Raw genomic sequence first — 25,995 nt, 5'->3', positions numbered from 1 at the left:
ATTGTCCCCACGTTTACCAGTTGTAACATTAACGTGACGTACACATTAATACAACAATAATAATCATTTTCATTAGTCGTTTAAATAAAACTGTGCTTGTAGACAAACTTTGCAGCCATTTCCGGATAGCCATGTGTATTTCTCGTTGGTATGACGCCATCAATTATAATGTATGTGATTGGTCGGGAAGCTACGGGGGCGTCCCCTCTCGTCTTTCATTGGGTGCTTTGTTAAATCTCCTCGCTCTGATTGGCCAAGAGCTCCGCGCCGCCATTGGCTGATTTCACGCACCGACTGTTTGAAAATCGGTTGTTTCCCTTTCAGAGTAGGAGCAACTGCACCGAGAGAGGAAGAAAGCCAAAGATTAGGACACGGTTTATTTAAAGGAAACAAAAGTAAGACCTTGATTACAACTTTTTACTAACTACATACAAAGGTTCAGACCACGGGGCCAAGTTAAAACGTAACGTTATACTCGTGCGAGATCACGATGTGCGATGTTTGTGTTGTTTAATGACGCACAGGTTTCATTGTTTCAGTTTGGTCTTTTAAAGCTAAGTGTTAATTTCCATTTCATGCACCGTCGTACTGCATTGTTTTGTTTGAACCTTTATCTGACCCTGCCTCAGCAAACTGCTATGCATTCATTAATATTAAACTCTTATATTTGGCAGAAAGTCGCTGCAATGTTTGCAGGAGAGGACGGTGCCCCGCTGCAGTGCGGTGTGACAGTGGAGCACCTCAACACCTCCGGCCAGGCCAGCCGGAGGCAGGTCATCCGGAAAGCTTCTGTAATCCTGGGCCGGAATGAGTTCCAGGAGATTATCCTCCGGGTCCACGACGGAAGGGTCCCGCAAAGTTACCACCTGAAACAGTTCAAACTTTTCACCAAGTTCGTCAGAGATGGAAAGTGCACCATCAAACTGCTCCCAGAAAACATCCAGGTGCTCATCTCCAACTGCCCCCCTGACCAGCTCAACCTCTTCCTCAAAACCCTGAGCATCAAACACCAGGCCTGGCAGAGCAACAAGCCCCTGAGCGACAGAGAGAAGCTCAAAGCCGGTCTACCCCGCAGCTTCGAGGCCATCAGCCCCCTGCAGCAAAAGGACATCCAGAAGGTCAATGAGCTGAGAAGTAAAGTGGCTCCCAAGGGGCTGGCAGACTGTACCAATAACATAACTGCGGCAAGAACAGGACAGCAAGTCAAGAGGTCAAGGAGTGACAGTAACTTTAGCCCAGTAAGTAAAAGAGGCCCTGAATATCACTCATTTTAATATTCTTGATAGCTCTGACAATTTCTGTCTTGGATCATTTATGTATTCTACTTCTATCTAATGCTATATTTCAACTTTTAATCCAATGCTGAGTCCACACTATGTTAGCTTTGATGTGTCACCAGCTTTGTTTTGACTGTTTCAGGTGAAGACAAACCCAAGTAAGAAGCCCATCCTGTCTCTGCCATCACGTAAACTGAATAAAGAACAGGCTGCTGTTCTCAGCGCAGTGCTGAGCGGCAAGAACGTCTTCTTCACTGGAAGTGCCGGTGAGTTTGTGACAGTAGGCTGAGATTTGCATAACCACTACTAGATACACTTGTACATATGATACAACTGTCCACATAACCTTTTACTGATTTTCACACACACTGTTGTATTTGTGTGAAGTTGTCTGTTCTAAGCTCATTTGACTGTGTGTCTTCCAGGTACAGGAAAGTCTTTTTTACTCAAGAGAATCATGGGATCTCTTCCTCCAAAGAGCACCTTTGCCACAGCCAGTACCGGAGTGGCTGCGTGTCACATTGGAGGAACAACATTACACAACTTTGCAGGTCGGTTTTAGTGTTATTGGATAAAATCTATTTGAAGAGATCAAATCGATTTTTATACAAATGTATCTGTTTATATGATATATAATTAGTGTTTATGGATTGTGCAGAGGTTATGTTTTTCAGCCATGGTGAAGATTGTCCAAATAATTGGTCAATTTGTTGCTTTCAGCAAGGGTCTATCTTAAAATTAGGCTGTGTGGATGAGCACACAAATGTTTCTTTGCTGTCCTAATAAAGAAAACCATGTAACAAATCTCTATCAGTAGAGCTGCAACTAACAGCTTTTTTTCCATTATCATTTAATCTGATGGTTATTTTCATGATTAATCTTTTAGTCCTCAGATTGCTTGTTTTATCCGCCCAACAGTCCAAACCCAGATATTTACTTTATAGCAATACAAAGCAGAGAAAAGCAGCAAATCATTAGATTTAAGAAACTGGAAACTGTGAATGTTTGGCATTTTCATTTGAGAATGAGTGAAACACTTACTAGAGTAGTTAACAAGTTTCTGTTGAGCTAAATGTTTCAGGCCTATTTGTCCTCAATGCAAAGAATAAGGTCTCTTTATCTTTTTCTGTTTCTTCCTTTGTGCTTTCTTTTGTAAAGCAGAGCTGCAGTCTTTGACTGTTACACTGTCTGTGTGATGGCGTATTTCAGAATATGAATCCTTAATATAATTGAGGAAGAGGTGTTGGATGTCTTTGCACATATTCACTGATGTATTTGATTAAATCTCAATATACAGGAGAGGGTGTGAATTGAGTATTTGCATAGGTGTTATTCATTTGCGTCCCATCTGACCATCTGTCTTTCCATTCTCCGTAACCGGGCTCATTCCAGGTATCGGCTCAGGCTCTGCCCCACTGGAGCAGTGTATCGAGCTGGCTCAGAGGCCTGGGGTGCTGCAACACTGGACTAGCTGCCGGCACCTCATCATCGATGAGATCTCCATGGTGGAGGCACGGTTCTTTGACAAGCTTGAGTCGGTTGCCAGGTGAGAGGAGATTCAAAGCTTAACATTGCGTCCAAGTTTAGTACCAATCTAAAAACACACATGTTGTGTACTATATTCTGTCATGATATAAGTTCACATACACTTAAGTGGGGCAGAACTCTTGTTCATGTATTTGGGTTTAGCCACTGTGTCTTTTATTTTGCCTCAAGTGTGGTAGATATTTGCTTCCCAGGTGGCTGCAGCTATGACATTAAATTATGAGACTTACAGTACAGTGGATTCCATAGACATAAATCACAGATTGCCTAATCCAAAGTTTGTCTTCGTCAATGCATGACGATGATGATGAATTCCTTAGTGTTTTTTTTACACAAATCTTTCCTGAAATGATTTCATATCACATTTAGAATGCTGTGTTGATGATTCCAATTGACCCATACCACAGAACTTAATGATAAAATTAACTAATTTAATAATTCTTTACGCAATACACAAATTATTATTAATGTTTCTCACTGGTGGTTAATATCATTTAATTTATGAAAGGTCTTACAGACAGCTGGTGTTGGTTAAACACATACCCATTCATAATTCATAAAACAATTTGAAACTCACAAAACTGGTTGACTAGTCTTTCAAAGGTTAAATGAAGTTTGGGAAATTTAAACTATCTATTGAAAAGTTAAAAGGAAAACTTGAAAGTGTCATCTAGGTTTTGAATGCCTGTAATAACGAACTCACACTCTTTATGTTCCTCAGAAGTTAACTGACGTAGTTCGACCTACAGCATGAAGAATTTTGATGGTGTTGATATTAATTCCACTTTACTTTTATATGACAGTTTATAGCTCCAGTTAGAACAGATAGAACCCTGTGTTTTATTGAGAAGCTCAGCAGCATTGCAAATGTTAAATATGATCATAGTAAATCAAACTTACTGCAGCTGCACCTCTTTCCCTCAATAAATCGATGAACTAAACCTTGAGGGGCACATACAGAGCTGCTCCAAAATAAATGTCTCCATATTTTTTTTTTTTTTGGAGGGGGGGCGCAATATAAAGACACTTTCAGACTGTTATATTGCTATACAGTATATTCATGTTCACTGATGTACAACTTCTCACTGCACTCCTGTAGGTCAGTGAGGAGGTCCACTGAGCCGTTTGGAGGCATCCAGCTGATCGTATGTGGTGACTTCCTTCAGCTGCCTCCTGTGTCTAAAGGAAAGGAGAAGGCCAGCTTCTGTTTCCAGGTCAGGCCGCCATTCCTATGTGCTTATTCCATTTTGTTAGCAATACTATGTGACATGACTGTGTGTTAGGTAATGAGAGCGATTTGGTCACTTACTAAAAAATTGTAACCGCTCTACAATCAACAGAACTACCCTGGAAGGAATCCTGCCTTTTTTTTTGTACTCCTCTAAAGTTAATGGGGTTTTTTTATGGACATAAAAACCGCATTGTGATTATGGATGTGTTCCTATTTTTCTATTATTTCTATGTTTATGCTGCAAGGGTGGTCTGAGTATATGAGTCATTACTGTACTGAGTCACTTTTACTTTCTATGATTTGCTATGTTGTTACCATAAGTTGGGATCTGTTCAGACTCTCTGCTTATTTCCTGAAAAGCATTAATGGATGTTATTGGAAAAAGACCTTTTTCCTCTCTGTGAACCTTTAGGCCAGGAGTTGGCGTAAGGTCATCCAGGTCAACATGGAGCTAACGGAAGTGCGCAGGCAAACGGACCAGTCCTTCATCTCCCTGCTGCAGGCAGTGAGAGTGGGCAGGTAAAATAACAGGCACTGTTTTTTTTGATAGCTTTGTTTTTTTAAAAGCTATTAATTCATATATTTTTTTTTAATACCCGTACCAAATGTGCAGAATAATGTGTTGTCCATTTGTACCTAAATGGTAAATACATTTAGATTTACAACTGTTATGACAACAGCAGGACTTTTTTTTTTGTTCTATTTTATTTTATACTGTTCCAGGCTTTTCAAAAGAAAAAAAAGTTCTGTCTTAATTAACACCATTCAGGGTGACGGAGGAAGTCACTGCTAAGCTGATGGAAAGCGCCTACCATCACATCGAGAGAGACGGTATTCTGGCAACCAGGCTTTGCACGCACAAGGATGACGTGGAGCTCACAAACGACAGCAAACTCCAGCAGCTGCCAGGTCTGAATTCTTCCGTTCAATTATATATTTTTGTTCAACTTCTACCAGGTGTTACTGAGTTTTGCTGGGAACCAGGTGAAAACTGTTATCCGTGGCTTGTGTGATGGGTGACAGCCTCGTTGAAAATTTTTTTTCTCTCAAGGTGTTTTCAGTCTCAGCCGGACGCCATTTGTTTTCTGACTCTTGTTATTTCTTGTTCTCGTTTACTTTTATTTTGTAAGTCCTAACTGCATCAGGAAACTCTGAGCAGTGTGTTGACCCACTGTGGCAGCAGTTAGTGTTTTTTTTTTTTTTTTTTTATTCTTTAGACTGCTTTTTGAACAGTTATGCCAATTAACAACATACTCATACTTTCATACTCAGACATTTTTAGGTTCTTCACATGGAACCGTGTGATCCATCACATTTTCTATAAAACAGCCTGCCTTCATAATATTATTACCCACATGTTAAATAAATCTCTCCCTGTCTCTTAGGTTCAGTGCGTGTGTTTGAGGCACTTGACAGTGACCCGGCCCTGGTAAAGACTATAGATGCTCACAGCCCCGTCAGCAGACTGATCCAACTCAAAGTGGGAGCTCAGGTATGACTGTAGAGTGTAAATCTATAATGTCTCTGCAATATTTCCCACTTTTGACATGTGTGGAGCACTGTGCTCAGTTTGAATGAAGACATGCTTTGACATTTTTGGTGTGGCTTGTACTTTTAAGGTCATGCTGACAAAGAACCTGGATGTTTCTCGAGGTCTGGTGAATGGAGCTCGAGGGGTTGTTGTGGGTTTTGAGTCTGGAAAACACGGTCAGTATTTATTAATTTTATTAACTTGAAAAATATTTAATTTTGCTAAGAAATACCAAAGAAATACCAGACTGGCTAGACAATTGCTTTGTCCAGCCAATCTTTTGATCCCACTCTTATCTATACCCTGCATAACAAGCACGATTATGCAGAGTATGTTGGCCAGGTTGTTGTGCTTCATGCTAAGCTAACTGTCTCCTGGCTCGAGCTTCATATTTACTGTACAGACATGAGAGTGATGTCAGTCTTCACACTAACCCCACACAGGTTTTAAGCTATTTTGTCATTTGTCAGTGCTGTGCTTTTATTTTTTCTTTCTTTTCCGATCACTTGCCAATCAGTGTCCATTGCTTTGACACCATCTTTTCTGTTTCTGATGAGGTTTGGGTGTTTGTAGGAGGTACTCAACCACAGGAGGCATTTTTTGCTCCCACCAGCCACCTCCCATTTCTTATGTTCACTTTAAGACATGTACTGTATATGGGTAACTGCTGTTACAAGATGACAGAGTTGTTGTGTCAACAGCTGTAGCTCTTAACTGTGACCTTATCCAATCCAAAAGCATGCCTATACCCGCCCCCCCACAAAAAACTACAGCCACCTGTCTTAATGCTATTTTCTGTTCAACACCTATTATTTATTATTTATCACATTACATTAACAAAATAAACATCACTGGATGATTTTGAATTGTAGAAGAACATAATGCATTTTATGTTGAATTGGCAGGTTAGGCTGAAACAAAATGGTAAGTTACTTTCTGGTGGTAACACCCCTGTAATGACTCGTTTTCCTCAGGACTCCCACGAGTGCATTTCCTGTGCGGCGTTACAGAGGTGCTGAAGCCTGAGCGCTGGGTGTTTAAGTCCGGTGGTGGGATCCACCTGAGTCGACAGCAGCTGCCGCTCAAACTAGCCTGGGCCATCTCCATCCACAAGAGCCAGGTGAGCACAGGTTCAATCAGAGCCTACACCAGCGCTCCACCAAATCACAAAGATGCCCTTACTTTTCCTTTGAAGAAGATGTTGTTCAGTGTTGCCACGAAGCGCCTTTGTTTTGTGTGGGTTTTTCTTGAAATAATGACTCACTTGATGAATGGCTATTTTGATTTAATTGGCCTGAAACTAATTTATTTTTCTTTTGTACTGCGTCTGTAGTCACTTTTAGACAGCTAAAAATAGCTGACAGTTTGATTGCACTGTGGGAGCCAGCCTTGAAGCTCAATCCGTCTTGTCCACATTATTGCTTGTCATGAAAGGTTTAGATCAACAAGACAGGGAAATGAGAGTGACGTTAGAAATGTAGACTGTGTTCTTCTTCAGGCAGGGGAACTGAGTTCCTCAAACGGTTATGAGACATTGACATTGGTTTGGCTCTCAAGTGCTTTCCCTCTTTCCTAATTACAACTTGGAAGTTGATGCAAACACTATGTACAAGGTGTAATTACAATAACAACATAGCATAACTTATGATGGTCAACATGCTAAACACTATACCTACTTCATGTCATGTTTTGCATTGACTTTGTTTGCATGTTAGCTCAAAGTGTTATTCTACATACGTGGGGAAAATGGTGCATGCTCAAACAAGATAATGGTCTTATTAAGTCCAGGCAATTTTTGGCTGCACTGTGCAAAGGAAATAGAGGAGATTCTCACAGATGGGGAAAAAAATTAATTGTGGGTAGTGGTGAAACATCTTCGAAAACAAAAAATATTATTATTATGATGATTGAAATCTCAAGAAAAACCTGTTGGCGTTTCCGTGAGATTTAACTATCAGCAGCTTTCCAAAATTGCACTTTGATTGAAATATGACGTCTGATTTATCAAACAGCAGCTTTTTCTGAATTCACAGTTTTAGTTTTAAATTTGAATTTTATTCCAGTTAGTGATGTAAAACAAAGGCACAGTGACTCATGTTATGAACATCTGAGCATGAATTTACAGATGCTGTGGTTCTTTTAGAAAAGTTTTAAGATGCTGACCATAAAATCAAAATGTCCCCGATTCAACGTCCTCCTTGTTTTCCTGACATAACATAAAGGCAAAAAAAAAGATATTGTAGAAACAAAGTTTGTAGTGACAGTTTCACAATCATACAATAAGCAGAAGGAAACTCAGGCTAGGTGAGACTAGGTGCAACAATGCTATTTGATGAGGGAAATTGCTATAGAAGCCTGCTCAGACACCTTGAACACTAGCCCGGTATTACTGTTGCCCACAAATGAGCTGTAACTGTGTCATCACCAGTCCCTCAGCTGTCTCACCAGCAGTTCCCACTCAGTTCTCACAGCAGACTCTCATATCCTGACCTCTGAAATTGGTTATAGAGGGTGGAAAGGGCTCCTCTGGGTAATTGAGTTCATTGGTCACAACCAGTGTGTCACCAGTGTTTGATGTGCTGCAGAGGAGCCGTGGCACAGGGATGAAAAAAAAAAAGGAAAAAGGAAATCCCACGCCTTCATCCCTTCAGAGGAAATGAGTGGACATAAAAGAATACAGGAGAATATCTTGGGGGGAGGGGGTAATTGGCTGTGTGTCTTTCAATCTTCAAATTGCCCTGTTAGTAAATTCTCTCAGATCTTATACATCTTATACACGTTATTTTTCTCTGCAAAAAAAAACATTCAAAAGCAGTTTAGTCTTGTGATTGTGATGTACAAACTCACACAAGCAAGTAGCTTAATGTGCTACCTACATGGCACAGTACTCCAATATATTTTTTCCATATACTAATGAGGTGTGAATAAATCCAAGAGTCAGAGTCAGAAACTGGAATATACATCCAGTAAAGCAGGCTGCAACATGAACTACAAAATGCCAGTGAATTCTGGGTTGTAAAATAGTTTTTGCATATTGGCTCCTTGTGACCTTTAGTCTGTCATTTATTTTAGGGAATGACACTGGACTGTGTTGAAATCTCTCTGGCGCGTGTGTTTGAGAGTGGCCAGGCTTATGTGGCCTTGTCCAGGGCTCGGAGCCTGGAGGGTCTGAGGGTCATGGACTTTGACCCCCGTGTGGTGCGGGCGGATCCAGATGTTCTCCTTTTCTACAAGAAACTGAGGAAGGAGAGGCTGCTCATGCAGGTAAATGCAGCGCAGCAATAACTTTCCTGTACCAAACTGCAGTACTCGCATTTAAGTGTATGCATTGAATACAACACACAATTCTTGTATTCCAGTAGAATCACAACAATAATAGGTTAAAAAAAAACACATAATTGCATATTACATTTTGTAGCAGTCACAGTATATGGCAGAGCTGCAGGAATACTTTTTAAGACACACTGTTGTTTATTACTCAGTCTGGTAAATAAACTTTCTGTCTCCACTGCTACTTTCTACAGGCCTCCATGGATGAGTTTGTTGGCAACAACAAAGAAAACTCTAGGTGAGAAGGAGAATGCCTCTACGTCATCTGTAATGTTATGCACTGTGTGCATGAGATCTCTGTTATCCTTGTGGTGATAATATGGTTTTCTTAAAACGTCTGCAGTCACAGACATCTACATTCACCATCTACCTCACTGTTCCCGTTTGAACTGGCAGTACATGACGTCACACTGCCACCATGTGTTCATTTTTTTTTAACTTTCATTTTTAGGAGCTTATTTTTTTTATAATTCTTTTTTTAATTTATTATCATGACTTTTAGCCCGTATTCAAATAAAGTTTTAGTGAGAACATAGCATAACTTTGTGTGAAGGATTCTTTTATTATTGCCCAAGTTTTTTTGGCCATGGAAAAGTAATAGATGAAAAAAAAAGATTAGCTTGGTGTATTCACAAAAAAAAGTGTATTGTTCTTTGCTTTACAAGTCTTGGTAGTGTAAAATTAGTTTTAGTGGTCACGCAAGTACCAGGAGCATCCATTTAGTGTGTAACTGTATTTTTGTCAGTGCACCTGATGTGATATGGGGGTGCACTCTCACTGCTTTGTGGCTTTAAGGCATTTTTGATGTAGTGTTACGTAGTAACATTTAGTTTGTGTAAACAAATGTTGACTACATCTTTGCCTAAAATAGTTTACAAGTCTGTCCTTAACAAGGCTGAGCAAAATTAAAGTATAGTTCTTCATCTTACCATTTACTGTAATCATTTTCCTTTAGAGATATTATAGTTACCAATAAACCTGACACTAAAACAACATGAGACAGGATAAACCACAGGATCTTACTACTTTCGTAAATACCATGACGGATAAAGCTGTGATTATTCCAATATCAATTTGTCCATAATCACCCAATTTTTTTTCATATAGAAACAGAGCAAAAGAGCCTTCATTCCTTTGGTGGTCTGCTGAAGTGAATATACAGTCAGTCACTTCTTTCTCACAGATGAGAGGAAAACAATGAAAAGGAGCAACTCAGACAGACTGGAAACCAAAGGAAAACCTTTATTTTCTGGTCAGAAAAGATAAGTCCCTGGCCAAACCTGAGGTAAACCCTCCATTACTGGAGCAGCACATTGGCTTTTGCATATGAAGTGACCACATTATGAATGATAGTCAGAGCCCTTCTTTGCACAACCTTTTAAAACGGATGCGCCCCATCACCCATACAAGCAGTGATTCATAACTTATAAACTGTTTCTGACCTTGTCTACAAGTATTGACTGTCTATAGAAAGAGTGCTATGTTTTTAGTCTAGGAACCCCAGAAAATTATTTTACATTAATACATAGGAGAACAACAAAATACTTCAGAACTGTCCTGATTATTTTACAGTTTTTGCAGTTGAATAGCTTCTACAGCTGCAAATAGTGGGAACTGGGCTGGCACATCATTTCACATTGTGGAAAAGCTTGTGTGCCACCTGTAATGAGAAAGGAGAACACAATTAACATTATCATCAGTAGACAAATAAGGCACAAATTGAAGTCTTCACAAAACAATTCACATTGTATTTCTTCCTCCATTCCCACCGTCTCTTTGTGTCACACACTTACACAGTGGTCCCGAGCGTGCAGGAAGTCAAAGAGCTCTTCTGTGCAGTCCTCCTCAGTGTTGGACCGGGAGCTGACTCTGGCTTCGCAGGCTTCCAAACGCTCCTTGTAGTGCACACAGTGTTCAGTCTGCTCACATTTGGCTCGTATCGTTTCTATAGGGTCCTGAGAAGGACGAGGGAGAAAGGCTGTACATTTGGGAAATTGGACCAAGACTTAAAGCACAATCCTTAGCTTGTTCATGGCTGCTGTTTACCAAAACTACTTGCAATACAGTGATTAATTCGTGGAGTCTCATAGGAATGTATAAGTGTACAGACATAATTATAACTTTCCTTGACTTTGAGCTACCGTCTTTAAACTAGAAAATGTACAACTTGTAAAAATGAAAACAGTGAGTGCTAATAATGCACATCAGTGTATGTTATGTGATTTTTTTTAACAGTTTTTATTTTGTCTATTTCTATTACCTTATTAAATGTTTATACTTTATATTTAAGGCTATTCGAGTTGTCCATACTCTAATGTTTTCTGTAGGTTTTTTGAGAGAGCTTTGTGTGTGACAACAGGTGAGTTCATTTTCATACACATCTTAGGTTAATGAAATACATGAAAAACAAACTTACCACCATGTCTTCCTCTTCTTCCTCCTCCTCTTCCTCCTCAGCAGGCGCATCTTCCTCCTAATCAGTGACAATGATGTCAAAGATATTTAGTTAATTTGATCTGAAAATTTTGATTTATGAGTCAAATATCTCTCATAACTTTAACTCGTGTACAGTTAATGTTATAATCTGAGCTGCCGTCCGTGTTTGATACTCCAAATAATATTTAAACGTGGTTAAAAGAGCTGTCACTGAACTCGTACATTACACCGCTACACTGACAGCAGAGTCCGGCTAATTGAACTGCGGTAACTTGTTAGGTAACTTGGCCAAATACACTTACAAAAAGCGGCTAAAAAGACAAAAACCGGTTTTGTTCACTACCTCGTCGTCGGGGTCGCCGTACGTGAGCATTTTCCTCTCGAATACCATGTTTACGGCTTTGAAATTCACCACAAAATCCCCACAGAGGACAGCAGCCCAAACTCGGCAGCAGCACCACTTTTCGATGAGGACGTGAGGTCGGTCACACATAGGAAACGACTAGAAGGGATCACCGGATAAAGTTTCCTATTGGTGACAAGTGATAATTGAAGTTGATCTTGTCCAATCATCGACTTAGCTTTTGTGTAAGGCCCGCCCATCGACCAGTTCATGTGAGCGGAACTTTTGTTTTTGGCTTTCGGAGCGAAGTCGGCACCTAAAAACTGTCGCACGGCACGATGGCGCTGCTCATGGACACCAGACTTCTATTAAGAAAAGTTAAAGATTTAAGGAGTTTGACGCCCAAACGAAACCGCGTGAAAGAGAAATGGGTACGCTGACAACACAGTATTTAATAAAGCAGCCGGTAATTGTCGTTATCACCGAAAATTGTTAGAGGTGTAACACATCTTCATCTGTGAAGAATAACTAGCTACATAGCTACAAATAGATGTCTCTACAAAATGTCCTTGAGTTTTATAATTACTGTGTGCACCACGGAGAACGTAGTTAATGAGAGCTTGAAAAATGTTTGCCTCTGAAATGTAAATAGCTAACAGCACTAACTCACAGCAGTGTTAAAAGAAATGACAATATCTACAACTGTGACTTCTGTTGCTAAATGCAATAAATGACAAAATATTCATGAAATTGTCAAGTACAAGTGCAAGTATAATTAAATATAATGTTTCTCCTGTTCTCTCATACATTATAATAAAAATGTATTTCCTTTTTTATTTTCATTGAAGAATATAAAAGAAATCCCATCAAATCCTAGTTAAACTCTCACTGAAACAGAAGAGCACATCAAAACAAAACCATTTAAAATCAGTGTTTTGACATACCTGTTGATTTGACCTTTTGAACAGGCTGCTACGCATCCCAAGCATCCCCCTACCAGTCTAGCCCTGCAGCACTTTGATACCACCTACAGTGTCCAGCTGGGGCACCTGTGGCCATCAGTCCGAGTCGCCTTGCTCTCAGAGAGAAAATATGGAGCCCTGCTCAACAATTTCTCCCACGATGCTGTTCTGGAAGACCTCCAAGCAAAGGGATGCAGAGACTTCATCGATGATACAGATACTGAGGGTAGGTGTGCAGTGTATTTTAGTTTTTCACAAATATTTCATCTTGTCCAGATGCCTGGGACTTTTTCTTATCTTTTGCCCTGAGATAGGTCGTGGTGTATACAATTGTTACATCTTCAGATATCACCACTTAGACTTGTGAAGATTAACAGACCTCTTGATAACAGTTTTTTAACATTAAAAAGACAAATCTCTCTCCTCATTTCTGTATTCTTCATCATCCATGCAGCTCAGTCATGCTTGGAGCAAGACTCTGCAGTTGGTGTGGAGGAGGAATCCAGTGACCCTCCTGTGAAGAAATCTGATCCTGACGTTCAGCATCTATCTCACCTACAGCTTAGTCCTAACATCAAGTGTGCAGTGTTTCCAACAGGGGATATCACAAGATTCAAGCCTGCTAGGTGAGCATATTTGACTTATTTGACAAAATACGAAATGTTTTATACATTTACTAATTACCTCTGTGGGTCAAAATGTTTACTTCATGTGTCAGTTATTGGAAAACATTGTTAACATTGACCCTTTTGTGTGAAGTCTTTTACAAGTCGTCCAAATGAGGATTTTGATTCTCAGTTCTCTGTTGTTCTCTTAAGACCAGACATGCACAGGTTGTTGGGTTACTATCTGCTGGACGCGGCGTCTGTGCTGCCTTGTCTCGCCCTGGATGTTCAAAAAGGCCACAATGTGCTTGACCTCTGTGCTGCTCCAGGAGGCAAGACCCTGGCTTTATTTCAGACCCAGGCTATCAGTAAGCAGACTGCTCTCGTGTTTGTATTTTCTTCACTCAGCTCGTACCAAAATCTTGCCTGTTCTCTTTCTGTGTGTAGTAGTTCTGTTGCTCTGTCAGTCAGTTGTTGCTAACCGTTCACCATTTGTGTTTACATCAAAGGGTTTTTGTGTGTAAATGACACCTCAGTGTCTCGGACACTGCGACTGAGAAGGGTCCTACAGAGCTACGTTCCTAAGGAGTTTTTGACAGACGACAACCTGCGTATCACCTCCATGGATGGCACCAAGTGGGGGGAAATCGAAAGGAACTCTTTTGACAGAGTGAGCCACGGACACATTCTTTAAAAAAAAAAAAAAACTGATTGGCTGTGCCTGAATTAATCACGTGTTTATCCAAATACTACCACTTTGTCCACCTCCTCCTTTCTTCTCTGTGTTCAGGTCCTTGTTGATGTTCCCTGCACTACAGACAGACATTCAGTCATGGAGGATGACAACAATATATTCAGTAAGATGAGGACTGGAGAGAGACGGAGGCTACCACAGTTACAGCTGGAGCTGCTGCTGTAAGTATCAAAGACAGTGTGAGGATAGGATTTCTCTTCATGGCTTTAAGTGAACATGATTGTTTTATATAAAATGAACAAACCCTCTCTGCATCCTGCAGGGCGGGAATCAAAGCAGCGTGTCCAGGCGGAGAGATCATGTACTCCACCTGCACACTCTCTCAAATCCAGAACCTGGGTGTAGTGGAACAGGCCATCCACGTGGCTCAAGAGAAGCACGGCATCCACCTTGAGGTCAGTCAGACACACACAGTCAGTTTCAACAAGAAATTGTATGCTAGAGATGAACTTCTGAAATGTTCGTAATTTATGGTCGCCCCTTAGGACAATGCACATACAAGAGAGAAAGCAGCTAAAGAGAAAATTCTTGTTGCATGACCTTATTTGTATGCGTTTGATTACTTGTTGTATTCCTGGATTTGGAGCATGTTTCCGTTAATGCGTTCACTCTCTCTTTTGTATGTGCTTTGTTCTTGGTGTGACTGTATAAATTCCTTGATTATGAACACGGAAATCCAAAGCACACCAAATCATTTGACCTTTTCTTTTCCTGCCCCCCTCTCCCCCTGCCTTCCTAATCATATCCACATCCAGGTTGTCAATCTGCGACCCCTCACACATATGTTTAGGAAAACCTTTCACTTCGCCTCTGAACTCCACCTGGGTGAGATGGTCATCCCACATTTAGCCGCGAACTTTGGGCCAATCTACATGTGCAAGCTAAGGAGGCTGACGTAGGCTATGGACTGATGAACAGGTTTGCCCTAAAAGCTTTTGGACCTTTGGACTCGTGAGTATTAAGTGACTCTCCGCGGTCAGATTAATACTCACTTACCTTTACAAACTGTTGGAGCACAGCTGATGGACTTGACTTCTGACTTATTTGAACTTTGGAATAAATGAAGTGTGGAGTTGATGGACCCAACTGTGGACACACTGGACAGTGTTGAACAGCAGTTTGTTATGGAGACCTGTAAGCCAACAGGAATGTCAAATTTCAGTTTTGGGATTCTTGACAATTTTTCAGCACAATGCAATATAAATGTACTGAGGACTGGAACCAACTTTGTGGTGTGACTTTTACTTGCAGTTATCTTTTTGCCCCATAGGTGGCAATGTTAGCTAAAGAGTAAAGGTATCCTCCATGTTTCCTTCCCACTAGGAGACACTAAGCATTTATCTATAAAGGTTACAGAAACTCCAGCACATACAGTGTTTCCTCCTCTGTGTCAGATGCATAAAGATGAATGTTTCAGGTCGTGGAACCACATTACTGAAACTCAAATTTCTATCAGAATTACCTGCTCTCTTTAACTCTCCAGTGAAAATGGGTTTGGCTTGTTCTATGGTTATTCATCAGGTTTGATGGCTTTGCCTAATAATGCGATATGCGGCTGTGTGGAAGGAGGGCGTAATGAACAGGCAGGTAATGACTTATTTGACCATTTGGCTTCTCACATCTGAATCAGTGCAAGTTTCATTATTATAGCTGGATTGTCTCCGTTTTGCATTGACATCACCCAGAGGTGAAATGTTTCCTCTTATCACAACCTAATGTGAGCGCAGAGGTGCCTCTTTTTCCATCACACCGCCGATGACCCTTTATGTTGTCCTGCCCAGGCAATGTAGCGTGAAAAAGGTGTGTGTGTGTGTGTGCGCACCCTTGAGTATGTGTGTGTCTAACGAGTCCACCAACCACATCCCACTGTCATTAAGCTGCTCCAAGTGCAGGAGCTGACTCCCATCCGTGTGCAGGGATGGACGGCAGCCATGCGGCTCCCAGATGAACATTAAAGAGGCAGCAGAGAGCTAAAATGGGACGCTTCGCCCTGTTTTGCCCCTCCGCTTTTTTATTCCACAGATGAGTGCAGATAATTTTCTGTGCGATTGTGAGTGATTACTGTATTACTGCGGTAAAAGGGGGATGTATCGGGGAATGCAGAGGGAATTAATGACACATAAAAACTATTTTTGTATTGACTGCTTTCGTCTCCAGGGCCTTGAATGCCTCTTCGCACATCTTGTGATTACCTAAACGTATTGTAAATATGTGTTTCCTATGGGCTCTTACATAAATTTACATGTTTTAACACTCAGGAGACGGCAGACTGTTAGAGATGACTTACTCTCTATTCTGCCTGTCTATAGACTCGACTGGCTGCCTGCTTTATTATTGAATTAGCCAATGAAGCGCTGTGCATTTGTGTCCCTATGTGTAAGCCTGTGTTAGGGAGACATATGCTGTGTATTAGAAAGATGAACATTATGGATTTAACTACACAGCCATGCCTCTGTTGTGTTTTCAAATACAATTTAAATGTTGCATTTTATGTCAATAAAGATGCAGCACGCTGTCATTCAAGTTTGCACCTCGTACGACGCGCGCTGCTGAATGAATGATCTTGTACCCTTTAGTAATGAACTCCATATATTAAACCCACATACAGCAGGTTATTAAATGACAGCAGAAGGGAAAATGACTGAAACTTAAACGTCCTAAAAGAAACATGTCTGACAGGAGTAGATCGAGTCTAAATGAGTTAATTACCTGCCACTGCCTAAAGTGAATGATTCAGTTTTATTGATTCAGTACTTCAGGATGAACATTAAGGTGTCTTTATGTTTAGTAAATACACACCTGGAGGCCGGTGTTGTCTTAGTTATAGTCTGTGTATTTAAAGCAGATGCTGCTGTTCCCGCTGTGGTGTTTTTCTCAGGCCCAGAGGTAAAGATCAGACATGTGTCCCAGTTAGCGGTGGGAGAGAGGATTTCACCGGTGGGGGTCTTTGTCACAGATGCACTGTGTAGACTGAGCCCAGCAGGATGTGCTCTCTGCCTGTCTCAGCCACAGGAGAGATAGAAAAATACTATATATATATATATTTCCCCCAGATTACAGATGTTCCTATTTAAAAAAAAAAACAGTTTACCTTTACAGGTATCCAGTTGTCTATTGAAAGTAGTGAAAGGATCATTTTCACTGAAAGACGTATTACAGCGGAATGACAGATTGAGGAGGGGGAGAGTGACCGAGAGCAGGTGGCATGTATAGGCTGACTTCTTCCTGTTCCTTTCTTTCTCTTCAGTTGTCTGTTTTACATATTTCAGAATTTATGGATCATTTTCCAGGAGATTGTACGAATAATGCCACTATGACTATTACTAATAGATCCTCTACTACAACAGTGAAGCTCACAAGTAGAGTTTCAGACTTTCTGGATCTCTTACTGTCCTCTAGAGGCCAATTTCCATGCTGTCATGATTGCACTTGTGCTTTTCATGAAACTTTTTTTTATTGTGTAGTTTGGTTGGGCAAACTGACAATTTCTCATTTGTCAACTGTCAGAGATGTTTCTGTTCCATGAATGCTGAGGTAACAATCTCATTAGCATCTCTGGTTGCTTAAAACCATTATGGACAAAGCTGAAAATCAACCAGCAAGCTCCCTCTTTGGCAGTGCTGTGTCTATATATTTATATTTTTTGAATGAACCAGTGGTGGAAGAAGTATTCAGACCTTTGACTTAAGTAAAATACATCAGTTTGAAAATACTCCATTACAATTAAAAGTCTTTCATGCAGATTATGCTTAAAGTATAAAAGCAGAAGTGCTGTTTCTGCAGAAAAGTGTCTCCTGTAATTGATATTGTTAATACTGATATTTCAGTGTGCAAGGAGCATTTTAATACTGTAGCTAGTTGAGATGGATATAACTTCTTTATATACAGTTAGGGAGTTTAGTCACGTGATTCCCAACCTAATCCGATCAAGTTCAAGAGATGATTAATGAGAGAGGAAATAAGAAAACTACACTCCCAGACAAATTTGTATTGAATTTTCTTTAATGGCTTTTTTTGTTTGTTTGTTTTTGTAAAATATCAGATAATTTGAACTATTATTTGAAAGGGGGGTTACTACTAACAATTCAATCTGAAACATGACAATGGACAAAAAATTACTCACTGATTTTTCTTTTTTTGTCACAAGACAGAAAAGGTTTGGCACAGCTGATTTCAATCTTTAACAATACATTGTATTCTGTAAGCTCATCCATACATAAAATCTTAAAAGTAATGCCTGTAAGTGCAGTACTTTAGTTAATGTACTTACTTTGCCCCACTGGCTCTAACATAATGAAGCTTCTTGATTTGTTGGGTATTTAATTTTCCAGATTGCCTTTTCTTCTCTGCTTAATATTTCCATAAAGCGTGTCCCCCTTTCACTTCCCACAAAATATACTGTATCTCAATAGAATTTCCTAAAGCTTGATAGAGTATTTTACCCATATTGCTCTCTCCTAATGCGTATTTGTTATATATCATATGGACATTTCGGTTGCCTTGGAGAGAACAGTTTTGCAATGCGAGACATTCACTCAGTGTTATTCCTATTTTTTGCAACAAATTGCTAGAAGTGATTCCTCCCAAAACTAAAGATTCTTCTTTAAATCACTTCCAACAAGCTTCACACATCAGACGTGTTTTCACCGTGTGAGCTAAGACTCCATACGCCATGAACTGGCTGAGAGCTCTCCTGTTCAGTTTAGCGAGGCCCGCATTTGAAATGCAACCGTAGGTTTAGGCTGCAGACAGATTAAGAAGAGAGAGAATGGGGGTTTTCTTCTCTCTAAGAAGATTACCCGGGGAGGGGCGAGATGGCAGTCAGAGTGTTTAAGAAAAAAAGGACAAGAAGAAAATGGAAGATGAAGTGGAACTAAAGGAGGGTGGCCCAGGATACACAGTTTAGCCACCTGTTGTTTGCCTCTTGATATCACTTGATATCCTTTCTTTGTTTTTCCATCTGTATAACCAGCTATCTCTCCTCTGTGTCTCTTCTGTTAATTAGTTAACCAATTAAGATAAAAGTCCCTTTAAAACACCTTACAGAAAAAGGACAAGGATTGTTGTCACATCAGTTTTATTTTGAAGAAGTTTGGACACCTTCAAGCATCATGTATGAGTTAAATTTCTGTATGAATTATGGCGTCCAAGCAGTTTTTAGCTTTTCTTGCATGTGTATGTGCAGCTGTGAGCCTGATTAGACTTGTGCTTCACTCTCAGTAAAGTTCCCGCTGGTGGTTTCCAGGAGGGCTTTGATGTGTATCTGGGCAATGCACTATTAGAGGGATTTCCCTGGGCCTGACAGCACAGAGAATATGCAGCGAAATGGCAATGCCAGTGGGCTAAAAGAATGCTGGAAACAGGATTAGGATCATATTCTGGCAGACCCTGTCACCTCCTCAATGGGCCGAGGTTTCTAACGCTGGAACTTTTCATTCTCGCCATGGTTAAAACCTTTAAGAGAACCATGGAGAGGAAGGAGGAAAAAAAGCACTGATTGAATGGTACACTGTGATTTTTGTGTTTGGGGGGGACTTGCTCCGGGGGGCTGTGTGTATATGAGAGAGAGAAGGGAAAAGGAGAGTCAAACCAAACGATGCAGCAAACAGGTGTGGGTCAAATACAAAGCTCTCTTGTTTGAATGTGCATAAAGCTGTCATGTCTACTATAAACTTAACTCTACAGCATAAAGAAAAAATGTACACTGCAATGTTTACAACCTACTTTTATAAAATACTAGAAAAATAGTCTGACCTGAGTCAGTATTGGGTTAATATCTGGGCTTTGTTTCGTATTTCTTGGGTGACAGATTTTTACAGAACTCACATGCTCTCATACACACACACACACACAAACACACACACATGTCATCACTTGCTTAAAGGAAAGTAGATGGAGATGCGTGTGCGCCTATAAATAGGCGGTTATGGCGTTATTGTTGAATACACAGCCCTGAGTGTTAGAGATGGAAGCACCTGATCCAGCACCAAGGGCTCAACACACTTGACCCTGCAGCAGTACAATCTAGCAATCCCTGTTCAGCCCCCAGGGTGTGCATATGTGTGCGTGTGTGTGTGTATTTGGGGGATGGGTGTTAAGAAAAGAGAGAACATTTGGAACAAGAGTATTGTGTTATGTTCTCTGCTCCAGAGTCCCATGGGAGGAAAACCAGCCGTGTACCTGGACAGATTCCTCCCCTGGATAACAAGGACATTCGCTCCGGCTGCATATCCACACCCCAATCTTATCAGTCACACAATCGAGGTATGCCCTTGACTGAGGACACACACATGTATCTGGTGTAATAAAACACAACAAGGCTAGGGTGAGGTGTTACACCCACATTAAGGCTGCTAATCTGGTGAGATCATTATCCCCTTCTATCCGATCTTTGGAAAGCAGTCATTCATAACGGTCGGAAATATGGCTCGGTGCAGCAGCCGAGGTGCATTTGTTATTTACACACACTGAGGGGAAAATACATGTTAAAGGCCGATTCAATTAACAGCAGAGCAATGTCACACAGACGGGGCAATACATGTAAAGTTTACTGCAGGAAGAGCAAGGGCACATTTTAGAGGATGTGGAAGAGATGCCCAATTGCCCCACACGTGTGTGTGTGTTTCTGTGTTTGAGTGTGTGTAGGAGCACAGTGGGGTGGGGGTCTGTGCGTTTTGACAAACCATGCTGTTAAAGATATAATAGCAGCATAATCACCGCCCCAGGCCGTCATTCTTCAGGATAATGGCCTGCTTATTCATTGGGGATGGCTTATGTCTCCGTGCGGCTTTTTATTTTTCAGATTTTTCAGATTATGTTGTTCTTTTTCTGTCTCTCTCGCTCCCCTACTCTTTGTCTCCCTGCAGATTCTGGTATATTTTACTTCGTTTTTTTAAATGTTCTTTTAATGTGACCTTCTTCAGCATCACCTTTTCTCCCATAGTTAGTCAATTGCAAGACAGAAGAAAGGTTGGACTGATGAATATATAACTCACATTCTATATTACCTGCTTTTGCTTACATTTTCCAGTTTAAACCAACTTCGTTCCATAGGTTTTCTAGTTTGCTTAATACTCACTCAAAGGCTGAGTGACAACACTATTAAAATGTAAGATCCTAAAGCTTCTACTTGTATTTCTGATTTCATGCTGTTTAATGGATTTTAGCTCTAACACATGTCAAAGTTTGGTCATTATGAACCCAATACTGAGTAAATATTCAGCACAAATAGTAAAAGTCTTCATTATAAAGATCTCCAAGCAATGTTTTTATTTGATGAATATTTTACAACAACACTAGTTCAAGTCTACATTGTTAGGGAGGAGTAAAGGAAACAACACTGGTGATGGTCCGATCACTTCCTCTTCCACCGTTATAAATCTATCTACCACTGGACCAAGTAGTTTTGACAGAGACAGTCGGGGGAACAGCATTAGAATAAGAGCAACAACGGAACTCAAATAGAGTCAAGACAGCAGTACACAGAGGACTCGGGTCAATTATTCACTGAAAGCTTTTCACCTTCTTTGACTTCAGGCTTTTCTGTTTGGATTGATTGCACACTACAGAAGGAGGCAGTTTTCCAACAATCCAAATTTGTTCTTCTTCTTCTTTTAAGTCAGTTCCAGAGAAGAAACTGATCACATTTAAAATATTAATTCAACCCAGGGTCGGTACACACAGACAACCAAGAGGGGGGGGGGGGTAGACAGGGCTGCCGGTGAGCTCAGCAAATACAATCTTACAATCTGACAGCTAAAGGAATTTTATCGGAGACAGAGTCCATTATTAATTATACAACATAATAGGAACTTTACAATTACCCTACCAGTAAACATTAATAGATAAACTTTTTTGTATTTTACATATTAAAATAATGTGCTATTTTTTCATATGAAGACTTTACTTGCCAGAACACATGAACAGAAAACATCAGAGACGTGTGTGAGTCTCCTCACCAAGTGCTAACAGTCAGCCTGACTTTCAGTAAAAAGCTGCATGTTTCCTCAAGAGAATATTAAGGCAAGAATGACTGCTGAGAAAATATGAGTGGAGACAGTATTTGTCCAATAGTCCAAAATTGTTTGGCATATCATTTTGCATTCAACGGAAATTGATTTCTGTTGAATATAAAATGATTTCCAATTGATGTCAATCACGTTGCTACCTTAATTGACTGTTAGTGCACAGACCTTTTGAATTTATAAAGGCTGCTTTAAATGGTATGCATGTTCATAATTGCATTTGCCCCAGCTCCCTCAGCCCAGGGCAAAATGTAATTAAAAGCTTTGAGAATTTATTCACTGAAATCATTTTCTCATTATCAAACCAGCCTCTGTACAAAGTGGCATATTACTGGCCATTAAACGGGTAAATTAGTCACGTTTAATTATGCTGTTGAGGACAACATGGCTTGGGTTTATTTTTATTTATGTGCTGTTATGTAGTACATGCTATGTACATAACCACGTTTCTTAATTGAAATGTCAATGGTCCTTTGACAGAAATGGTCTCTTTGCTGCATCAGCGATACCTTTTTTTTTTTCCTCCTGGCCAACCAGCCTATTTCCTCCAAAAGTGCCTCATTTATTCACATTTTTCTTGTAAACATTATTTGCATTGTCTTTTGAACTGAGTGCATCCATCATCAGCTGTTCACATCATCTTTAGTGATTCTTTTTTTTTTGTATTGTTTTAAGATGTTAAGAAGGTCCAACTATGCATGTCTGTTGGAAACATTATCATATGAGTCAGGAATATGTTTGCTGTCCTTTGAGTTTTGGACATTCACTCGATCCGCTTCACCTTTTTCTGGCGATGTTGGGTTTTCTTTTCCCAAGCATGTACTTTTGGACCTTGAGCTGCAGCAGAAGCTAAGAGGAGTCAAAAAGCTGTGGAAGTGTGGTTTACAAAGCTGTTAAATGGAGTTCTGTAGGTCCAGTGCATGTTGGCATGTTTTATTTTTTGGACATCTCTGCATGTCCTGTGCCCATCTGCTCAAGTAGGCATCAGTGTACAGCTCCTAAAGACCTATCACAGTCACACAGACACGCAGTAGGATGGGGTGATGCGCAGGCCGAGGCTGTGGCCTAGTTTACATGGTCCTGTCTGATCCTTAGTTAGACATTGTGTCCAGTCCCAGTGAGGCAGCGTGCTGTTTGGCCCTCAGACGCAGGTTTTCGATGCTGGTGGTCTTGCTGTTGTGGCTGGTGAGGCCGCCTGCAGCCGACGCCTGAAGCAGCGGGCTGTTCCACACCTGCTGGGCATGATGGGACAGGGACTGGTAGTAGGACTGACAGGGCAGAGAACCCAGCGGTGCAGGGGGCATGTTAACATTCATTCCTAGGTAGGGGAGTGAAGACGGGGCGGCAAGGTCAAAAGCAGGGTAGTGCACCAGGTTGTTGGTGGCAGCCATGTGCTGGCGGAACTGCTCCTGCAGACGAAATAGGCTGAGAGGGGAGGAAGAGTAAGAGTGGCTCTGAGAGAGAGGACCGCTGCTGGCCAGGCCACTGCTGGAGGAGGAGGGGGTCACAGATGGAGAGACCAGGGGAGAGTCTGGACAGAGAGAAGAGGGGATTAAGTTGTCAGTATAAACATTTAATAATTAGTCGGCTGATAAGCAGGGTGTTGCAGGTGTGGGATGCCATCCTATGTTCTTACCTGGTTTAGGGCTGAGTCTTTTGCAGGGGGAAATGTCCCCAGGTGTCACTGGTCTCTCACACTTTATCTCCTCTCTTTGAGATTTACTCTCATCCTCCTTATCTGTGGCATTATCCTCCGTTGCCGACTCGCTGCCTGAATGTTCTGCTGACGTGACGTTCAGCTCCATGTCCAGTGGTACGGGGTGGACCACAGGTCCTTCTGTCTCCAGAGAAGATGAAGAAGAGGAGGATGATGAAGGAGGCAGCTGGGTGTCAGGAAGGATGGTGGTGGAGGGAGGTGCGTCCTCCTTCTCGCTTCCTCCTTCGCCTGATGCCTCCTTCTGCTTTTGGAGCTGCTCCTTCTGGAGGCTGCGTTGCTTCTTGCGGAACTTGGCTCTGCGGTTCTTGAACCAAACCTGACGGTAGAGAGGAAAAGAGGGTGTTAGCGAGTTAGAGGCAGAACAGCAGAAAAGATGTACAACAGTGGACAAAACTGTAGTAGGCACCGGCTGGGGGCAGTGGGCATTTTCTTTTGTGTAGGCATAAGTGAAAAGCTTCATTGAGAAAGTACTCCCTTAAATACATACACTGTATATATATAAATAATGCACAGTGTTTTCACCAGTGTTTTTAATTAATGCAGAAAACAATTATAGGGGGCCTATCTATTTTTTTCTTTTTCAATTATTTGGATTTATTTCATTACTTATTTACATCTAAAAAAAACTGTCAAGAAAAATGTGTTAGTCCACCCCCACAAATTCGGGTTATATAAAAATATATTACACAGAACTTTTGAAACCCCTATCAAAATACAAAATCTCATTAAAATGAGATAAGTTACACAAAGGCCACGCATATAAACTCACTGTAAATTTCTACAAACACACAAATCCATTTCAGTAGCTAATTTTTTTGCCCTCTGCACAGTGAATTTCCTTTGTGACAGGCCTACCTGCACTCGGGCCTCGGGCAGATTGGTGCACATGGCCAGCCGCTCCCTCATCACCACATCCGGGTAGTGCGTCTTCTGGAAAGTCTTCTCCAGCGCTTCCAGCTGCTGGGCTGTGAAGGCCGTGCGGCTCCGGCGCTGCTTGCGGTGCTGAGAGCCGTAGCGAGCCTCCAGGATGATGTCTTGAAATGCGCAGCCGTTGGAAGAGAAAACACACGGCAAGTTTTATTGTACTGAGCATATGGTGATGATGATGATGGGATCATGGAAAGTTACTTTATTTGCACCATGAATATCTGCTGCACATTGTACACGTGTTAATGAGGCACCTGAGCGGGTTATACAAAAAAAAGATGCAAAAATGTCTGTGTGTGTGTGAGAGAGAGAGAGAGAGAGAGCGTGCACTCAATTACCAGCTAGTCTCTCGGCCAGTGTAAGCGCGTGCACGGACGGCCGGTAGTCGGGCGCGTGCTGCGCCTGTTGCGCGGCCTGCTGGTGCAGGTTGTACATGGCGCTGAGGGAGTTCATGGCGTGCAGAGAGTAGCCGTTCACCCCGTAGTGCTGCATGTTGAGAGGTCGCTACCTGCGGAACGGAAGAGAGGATGGTTGTGATTTTCAGGGATGAGAAGGAGGGAGGTCAGTGTTTCATTCAAGGACATGTTGGCTTTAAGGGCGCGTGGCCTCTGATGGACAGGCTTGGACTATTGAACATGTGATCCCGTTTTGACTAGATATAAGGAACAAACTCAAAAAAAATCTATTTATGGGTGATATGCCACACACGAGTTTTATTTATTTATTTGTTTATTTATTTAATAAGTTAATGACAGCAGGTCCCCGCGCTCAAGGGGCCCAACAGATCTTAATGTGCACACTCAGACAAAAGTGTTATCCATTAACATCCAATTATCACCCTGTTCATTCCATTAATTATACAAAAGACTTTTAATTGGGGTAATTATCACTCGTTGTCATAATGAACCGAAGCGGATGCCTTATTCACGAGTTCATTCACGTTACTGTGATCCCGGAGAAGCCAAATCCCCATTGAAAACGTTGCTTTGACAGATCAAGGCTTTGATGAAATGTGTTGGAAAATGATATAAGGAGATTTGTTCCGGGTCTCGGTGGCAAAACCTGCAACCGGATACCAGGATTATTTTTTAATGGGCTATGACCACGGCGATGCTGTTTTCAGTCAATTATAGCGACCAATATCTTTTCACCTTTTAAAAAAATAATTTTACAGCAGCATTTAAGAGCAGCGCTTGTAATTTATTTTTCACATTTTGTTATTTATAATTAAAATTGATGCTTAAACATATATATATATATATATATATATATATATATATATATATATATATATATCATTTGTACTGATACGA

The 25,995-nt window shown here is 41.0% G+C and overlaps 4 protein-coding genes across 5 annotated transcripts; 2 read left to right on the top strand and 2 right to left on the bottom strand.

The window, feature by feature from the left end:
• Positions 1 to 341: 341 nt before the first annotated feature.
• On the top strand, positions 342 to 9,483 carry pif1 (PIF1 5'-to-3' DNA helicase homolog (S. cerevisiae)). The gene is made up of 13 exons (XM_041056259.1): positions 342 to 395; positions 675 to 1,238; positions 1,420 to 1,543; positions 1,703 to 1,828; positions 2,670 to 2,823; positions 3,922 to 4,036; positions 4,466 to 4,572; positions 4,823 to 4,962; positions 5,439 to 5,545; positions 5,673 to 5,760; positions 6,559 to 6,704; positions 8,657 to 8,848; positions 9,109 to 9,483. The coding sequence occupies exons 2-13, from the start codon at positions 687 to 689 to the stop codon at positions 9,154 to 9,156; spliced, it is 1,899 nt and encodes a 632-aa protein (XP_040912193.1). The 5' UTR covers positions 342 to 395; positions 675 to 686; the 3' UTR covers positions 9,157 to 9,483.
• A 653-nt stretch (positions 9,484 to 10,136) lies between these two features.
• On the bottom strand, positions 10,137 to 11,831 carry LOC121193798 (cytochrome b-c1 complex subunit 6, mitochondrial-like). The gene is made up of 4 exons (XM_041056260.1): positions 11,694 to 11,831; positions 11,331 to 11,387; positions 10,708 to 10,869; positions 10,137 to 10,574 (listed from the first exon to the last, which is right to left on the bottom strand). Exons 1-4 carry the CDS (start codon positions 11,739 to 11,741, stop codon positions 10,542 to 10,544), a joined length of 300 nt encoding a protein of 99 aa, XP_040912194.1. The 5' UTR covers positions 11,742 to 11,831; the 3' UTR covers positions 10,137 to 10,541.
• A 167-nt stretch (positions 11,832 to 11,998) lies between these two features.
• Positions 11,999 to 16,554, top strand: nsun4 (NOP2/Sun RNA methyltransferase 4). The gene is made up of 8 exons (XM_041054335.1): positions 11,999 to 12,124; positions 12,662 to 12,881; positions 13,110 to 13,281; positions 13,474 to 13,628; positions 13,770 to 13,930; positions 14,051 to 14,175; positions 14,277 to 14,409; positions 14,770 to 16,554. Exons 1-8 carry the CDS (start codon positions 12,032 to 12,034, stop codon positions 14,911 to 14,913), a joined length of 1,203 nt encoding a protein of 400 aa, XP_040910269.1. The 5' UTR covers positions 11,999 to 12,031; the 3' UTR covers positions 14,914 to 16,554.
• Positions 16,555 to 23,129: 6,575 nt separating this feature from the next.
• Positions 23,130 to 25,174, bottom strand: dmbx1a (diencephalon/mesencephalon homeobox 1a). 2 transcript variants are annotated; one of them, XM_041055590.1, is made up of 4 exons: positions 25,021 to 25,174; positions 24,611 to 24,789; positions 23,675 to 24,071; positions 23,130 to 23,569 (listed from the first exon to the last, which is right to left on the bottom strand). In XM_041055590.1, the coding sequence occupies exons 1-4, from the start codon at positions 25,172 to 25,174 to the stop codon at positions 23,130 to 23,132; spliced, it is 1,170 nt and encodes a 389-aa protein (XP_040911524.1). The 2 variants fall into 2 exon arrangements, with proteins under 2 accessions (XP_040911524.1, XP_040911523.1); XM_041055589.1 differs by having other exon boundaries at positions 24,611 to 24,806; positions 25,023 to 25,174.
• Positions 25,175 to 25,995: the final 821 nt, after the last annotated feature.

Source organism: Toxotes jaculatrix, chromosome 14 (genome assembly GCF_017976425.1).
Source record: "Toxotes jaculatrix isolate fToxJac2 chromosome 14, fToxJac2.pri, whole genome shotgun sequence".
NCBI classification, from domain to species: Eukaryota; Metazoa; Chordata; class Actinopteri; family Toxotidae; genus Toxotes; species Toxotes jaculatrix.
Note: the sequence above shows the minus strand (reverse complement) of the source record. Positions and strands in the feature narration are given on the sequence as shown.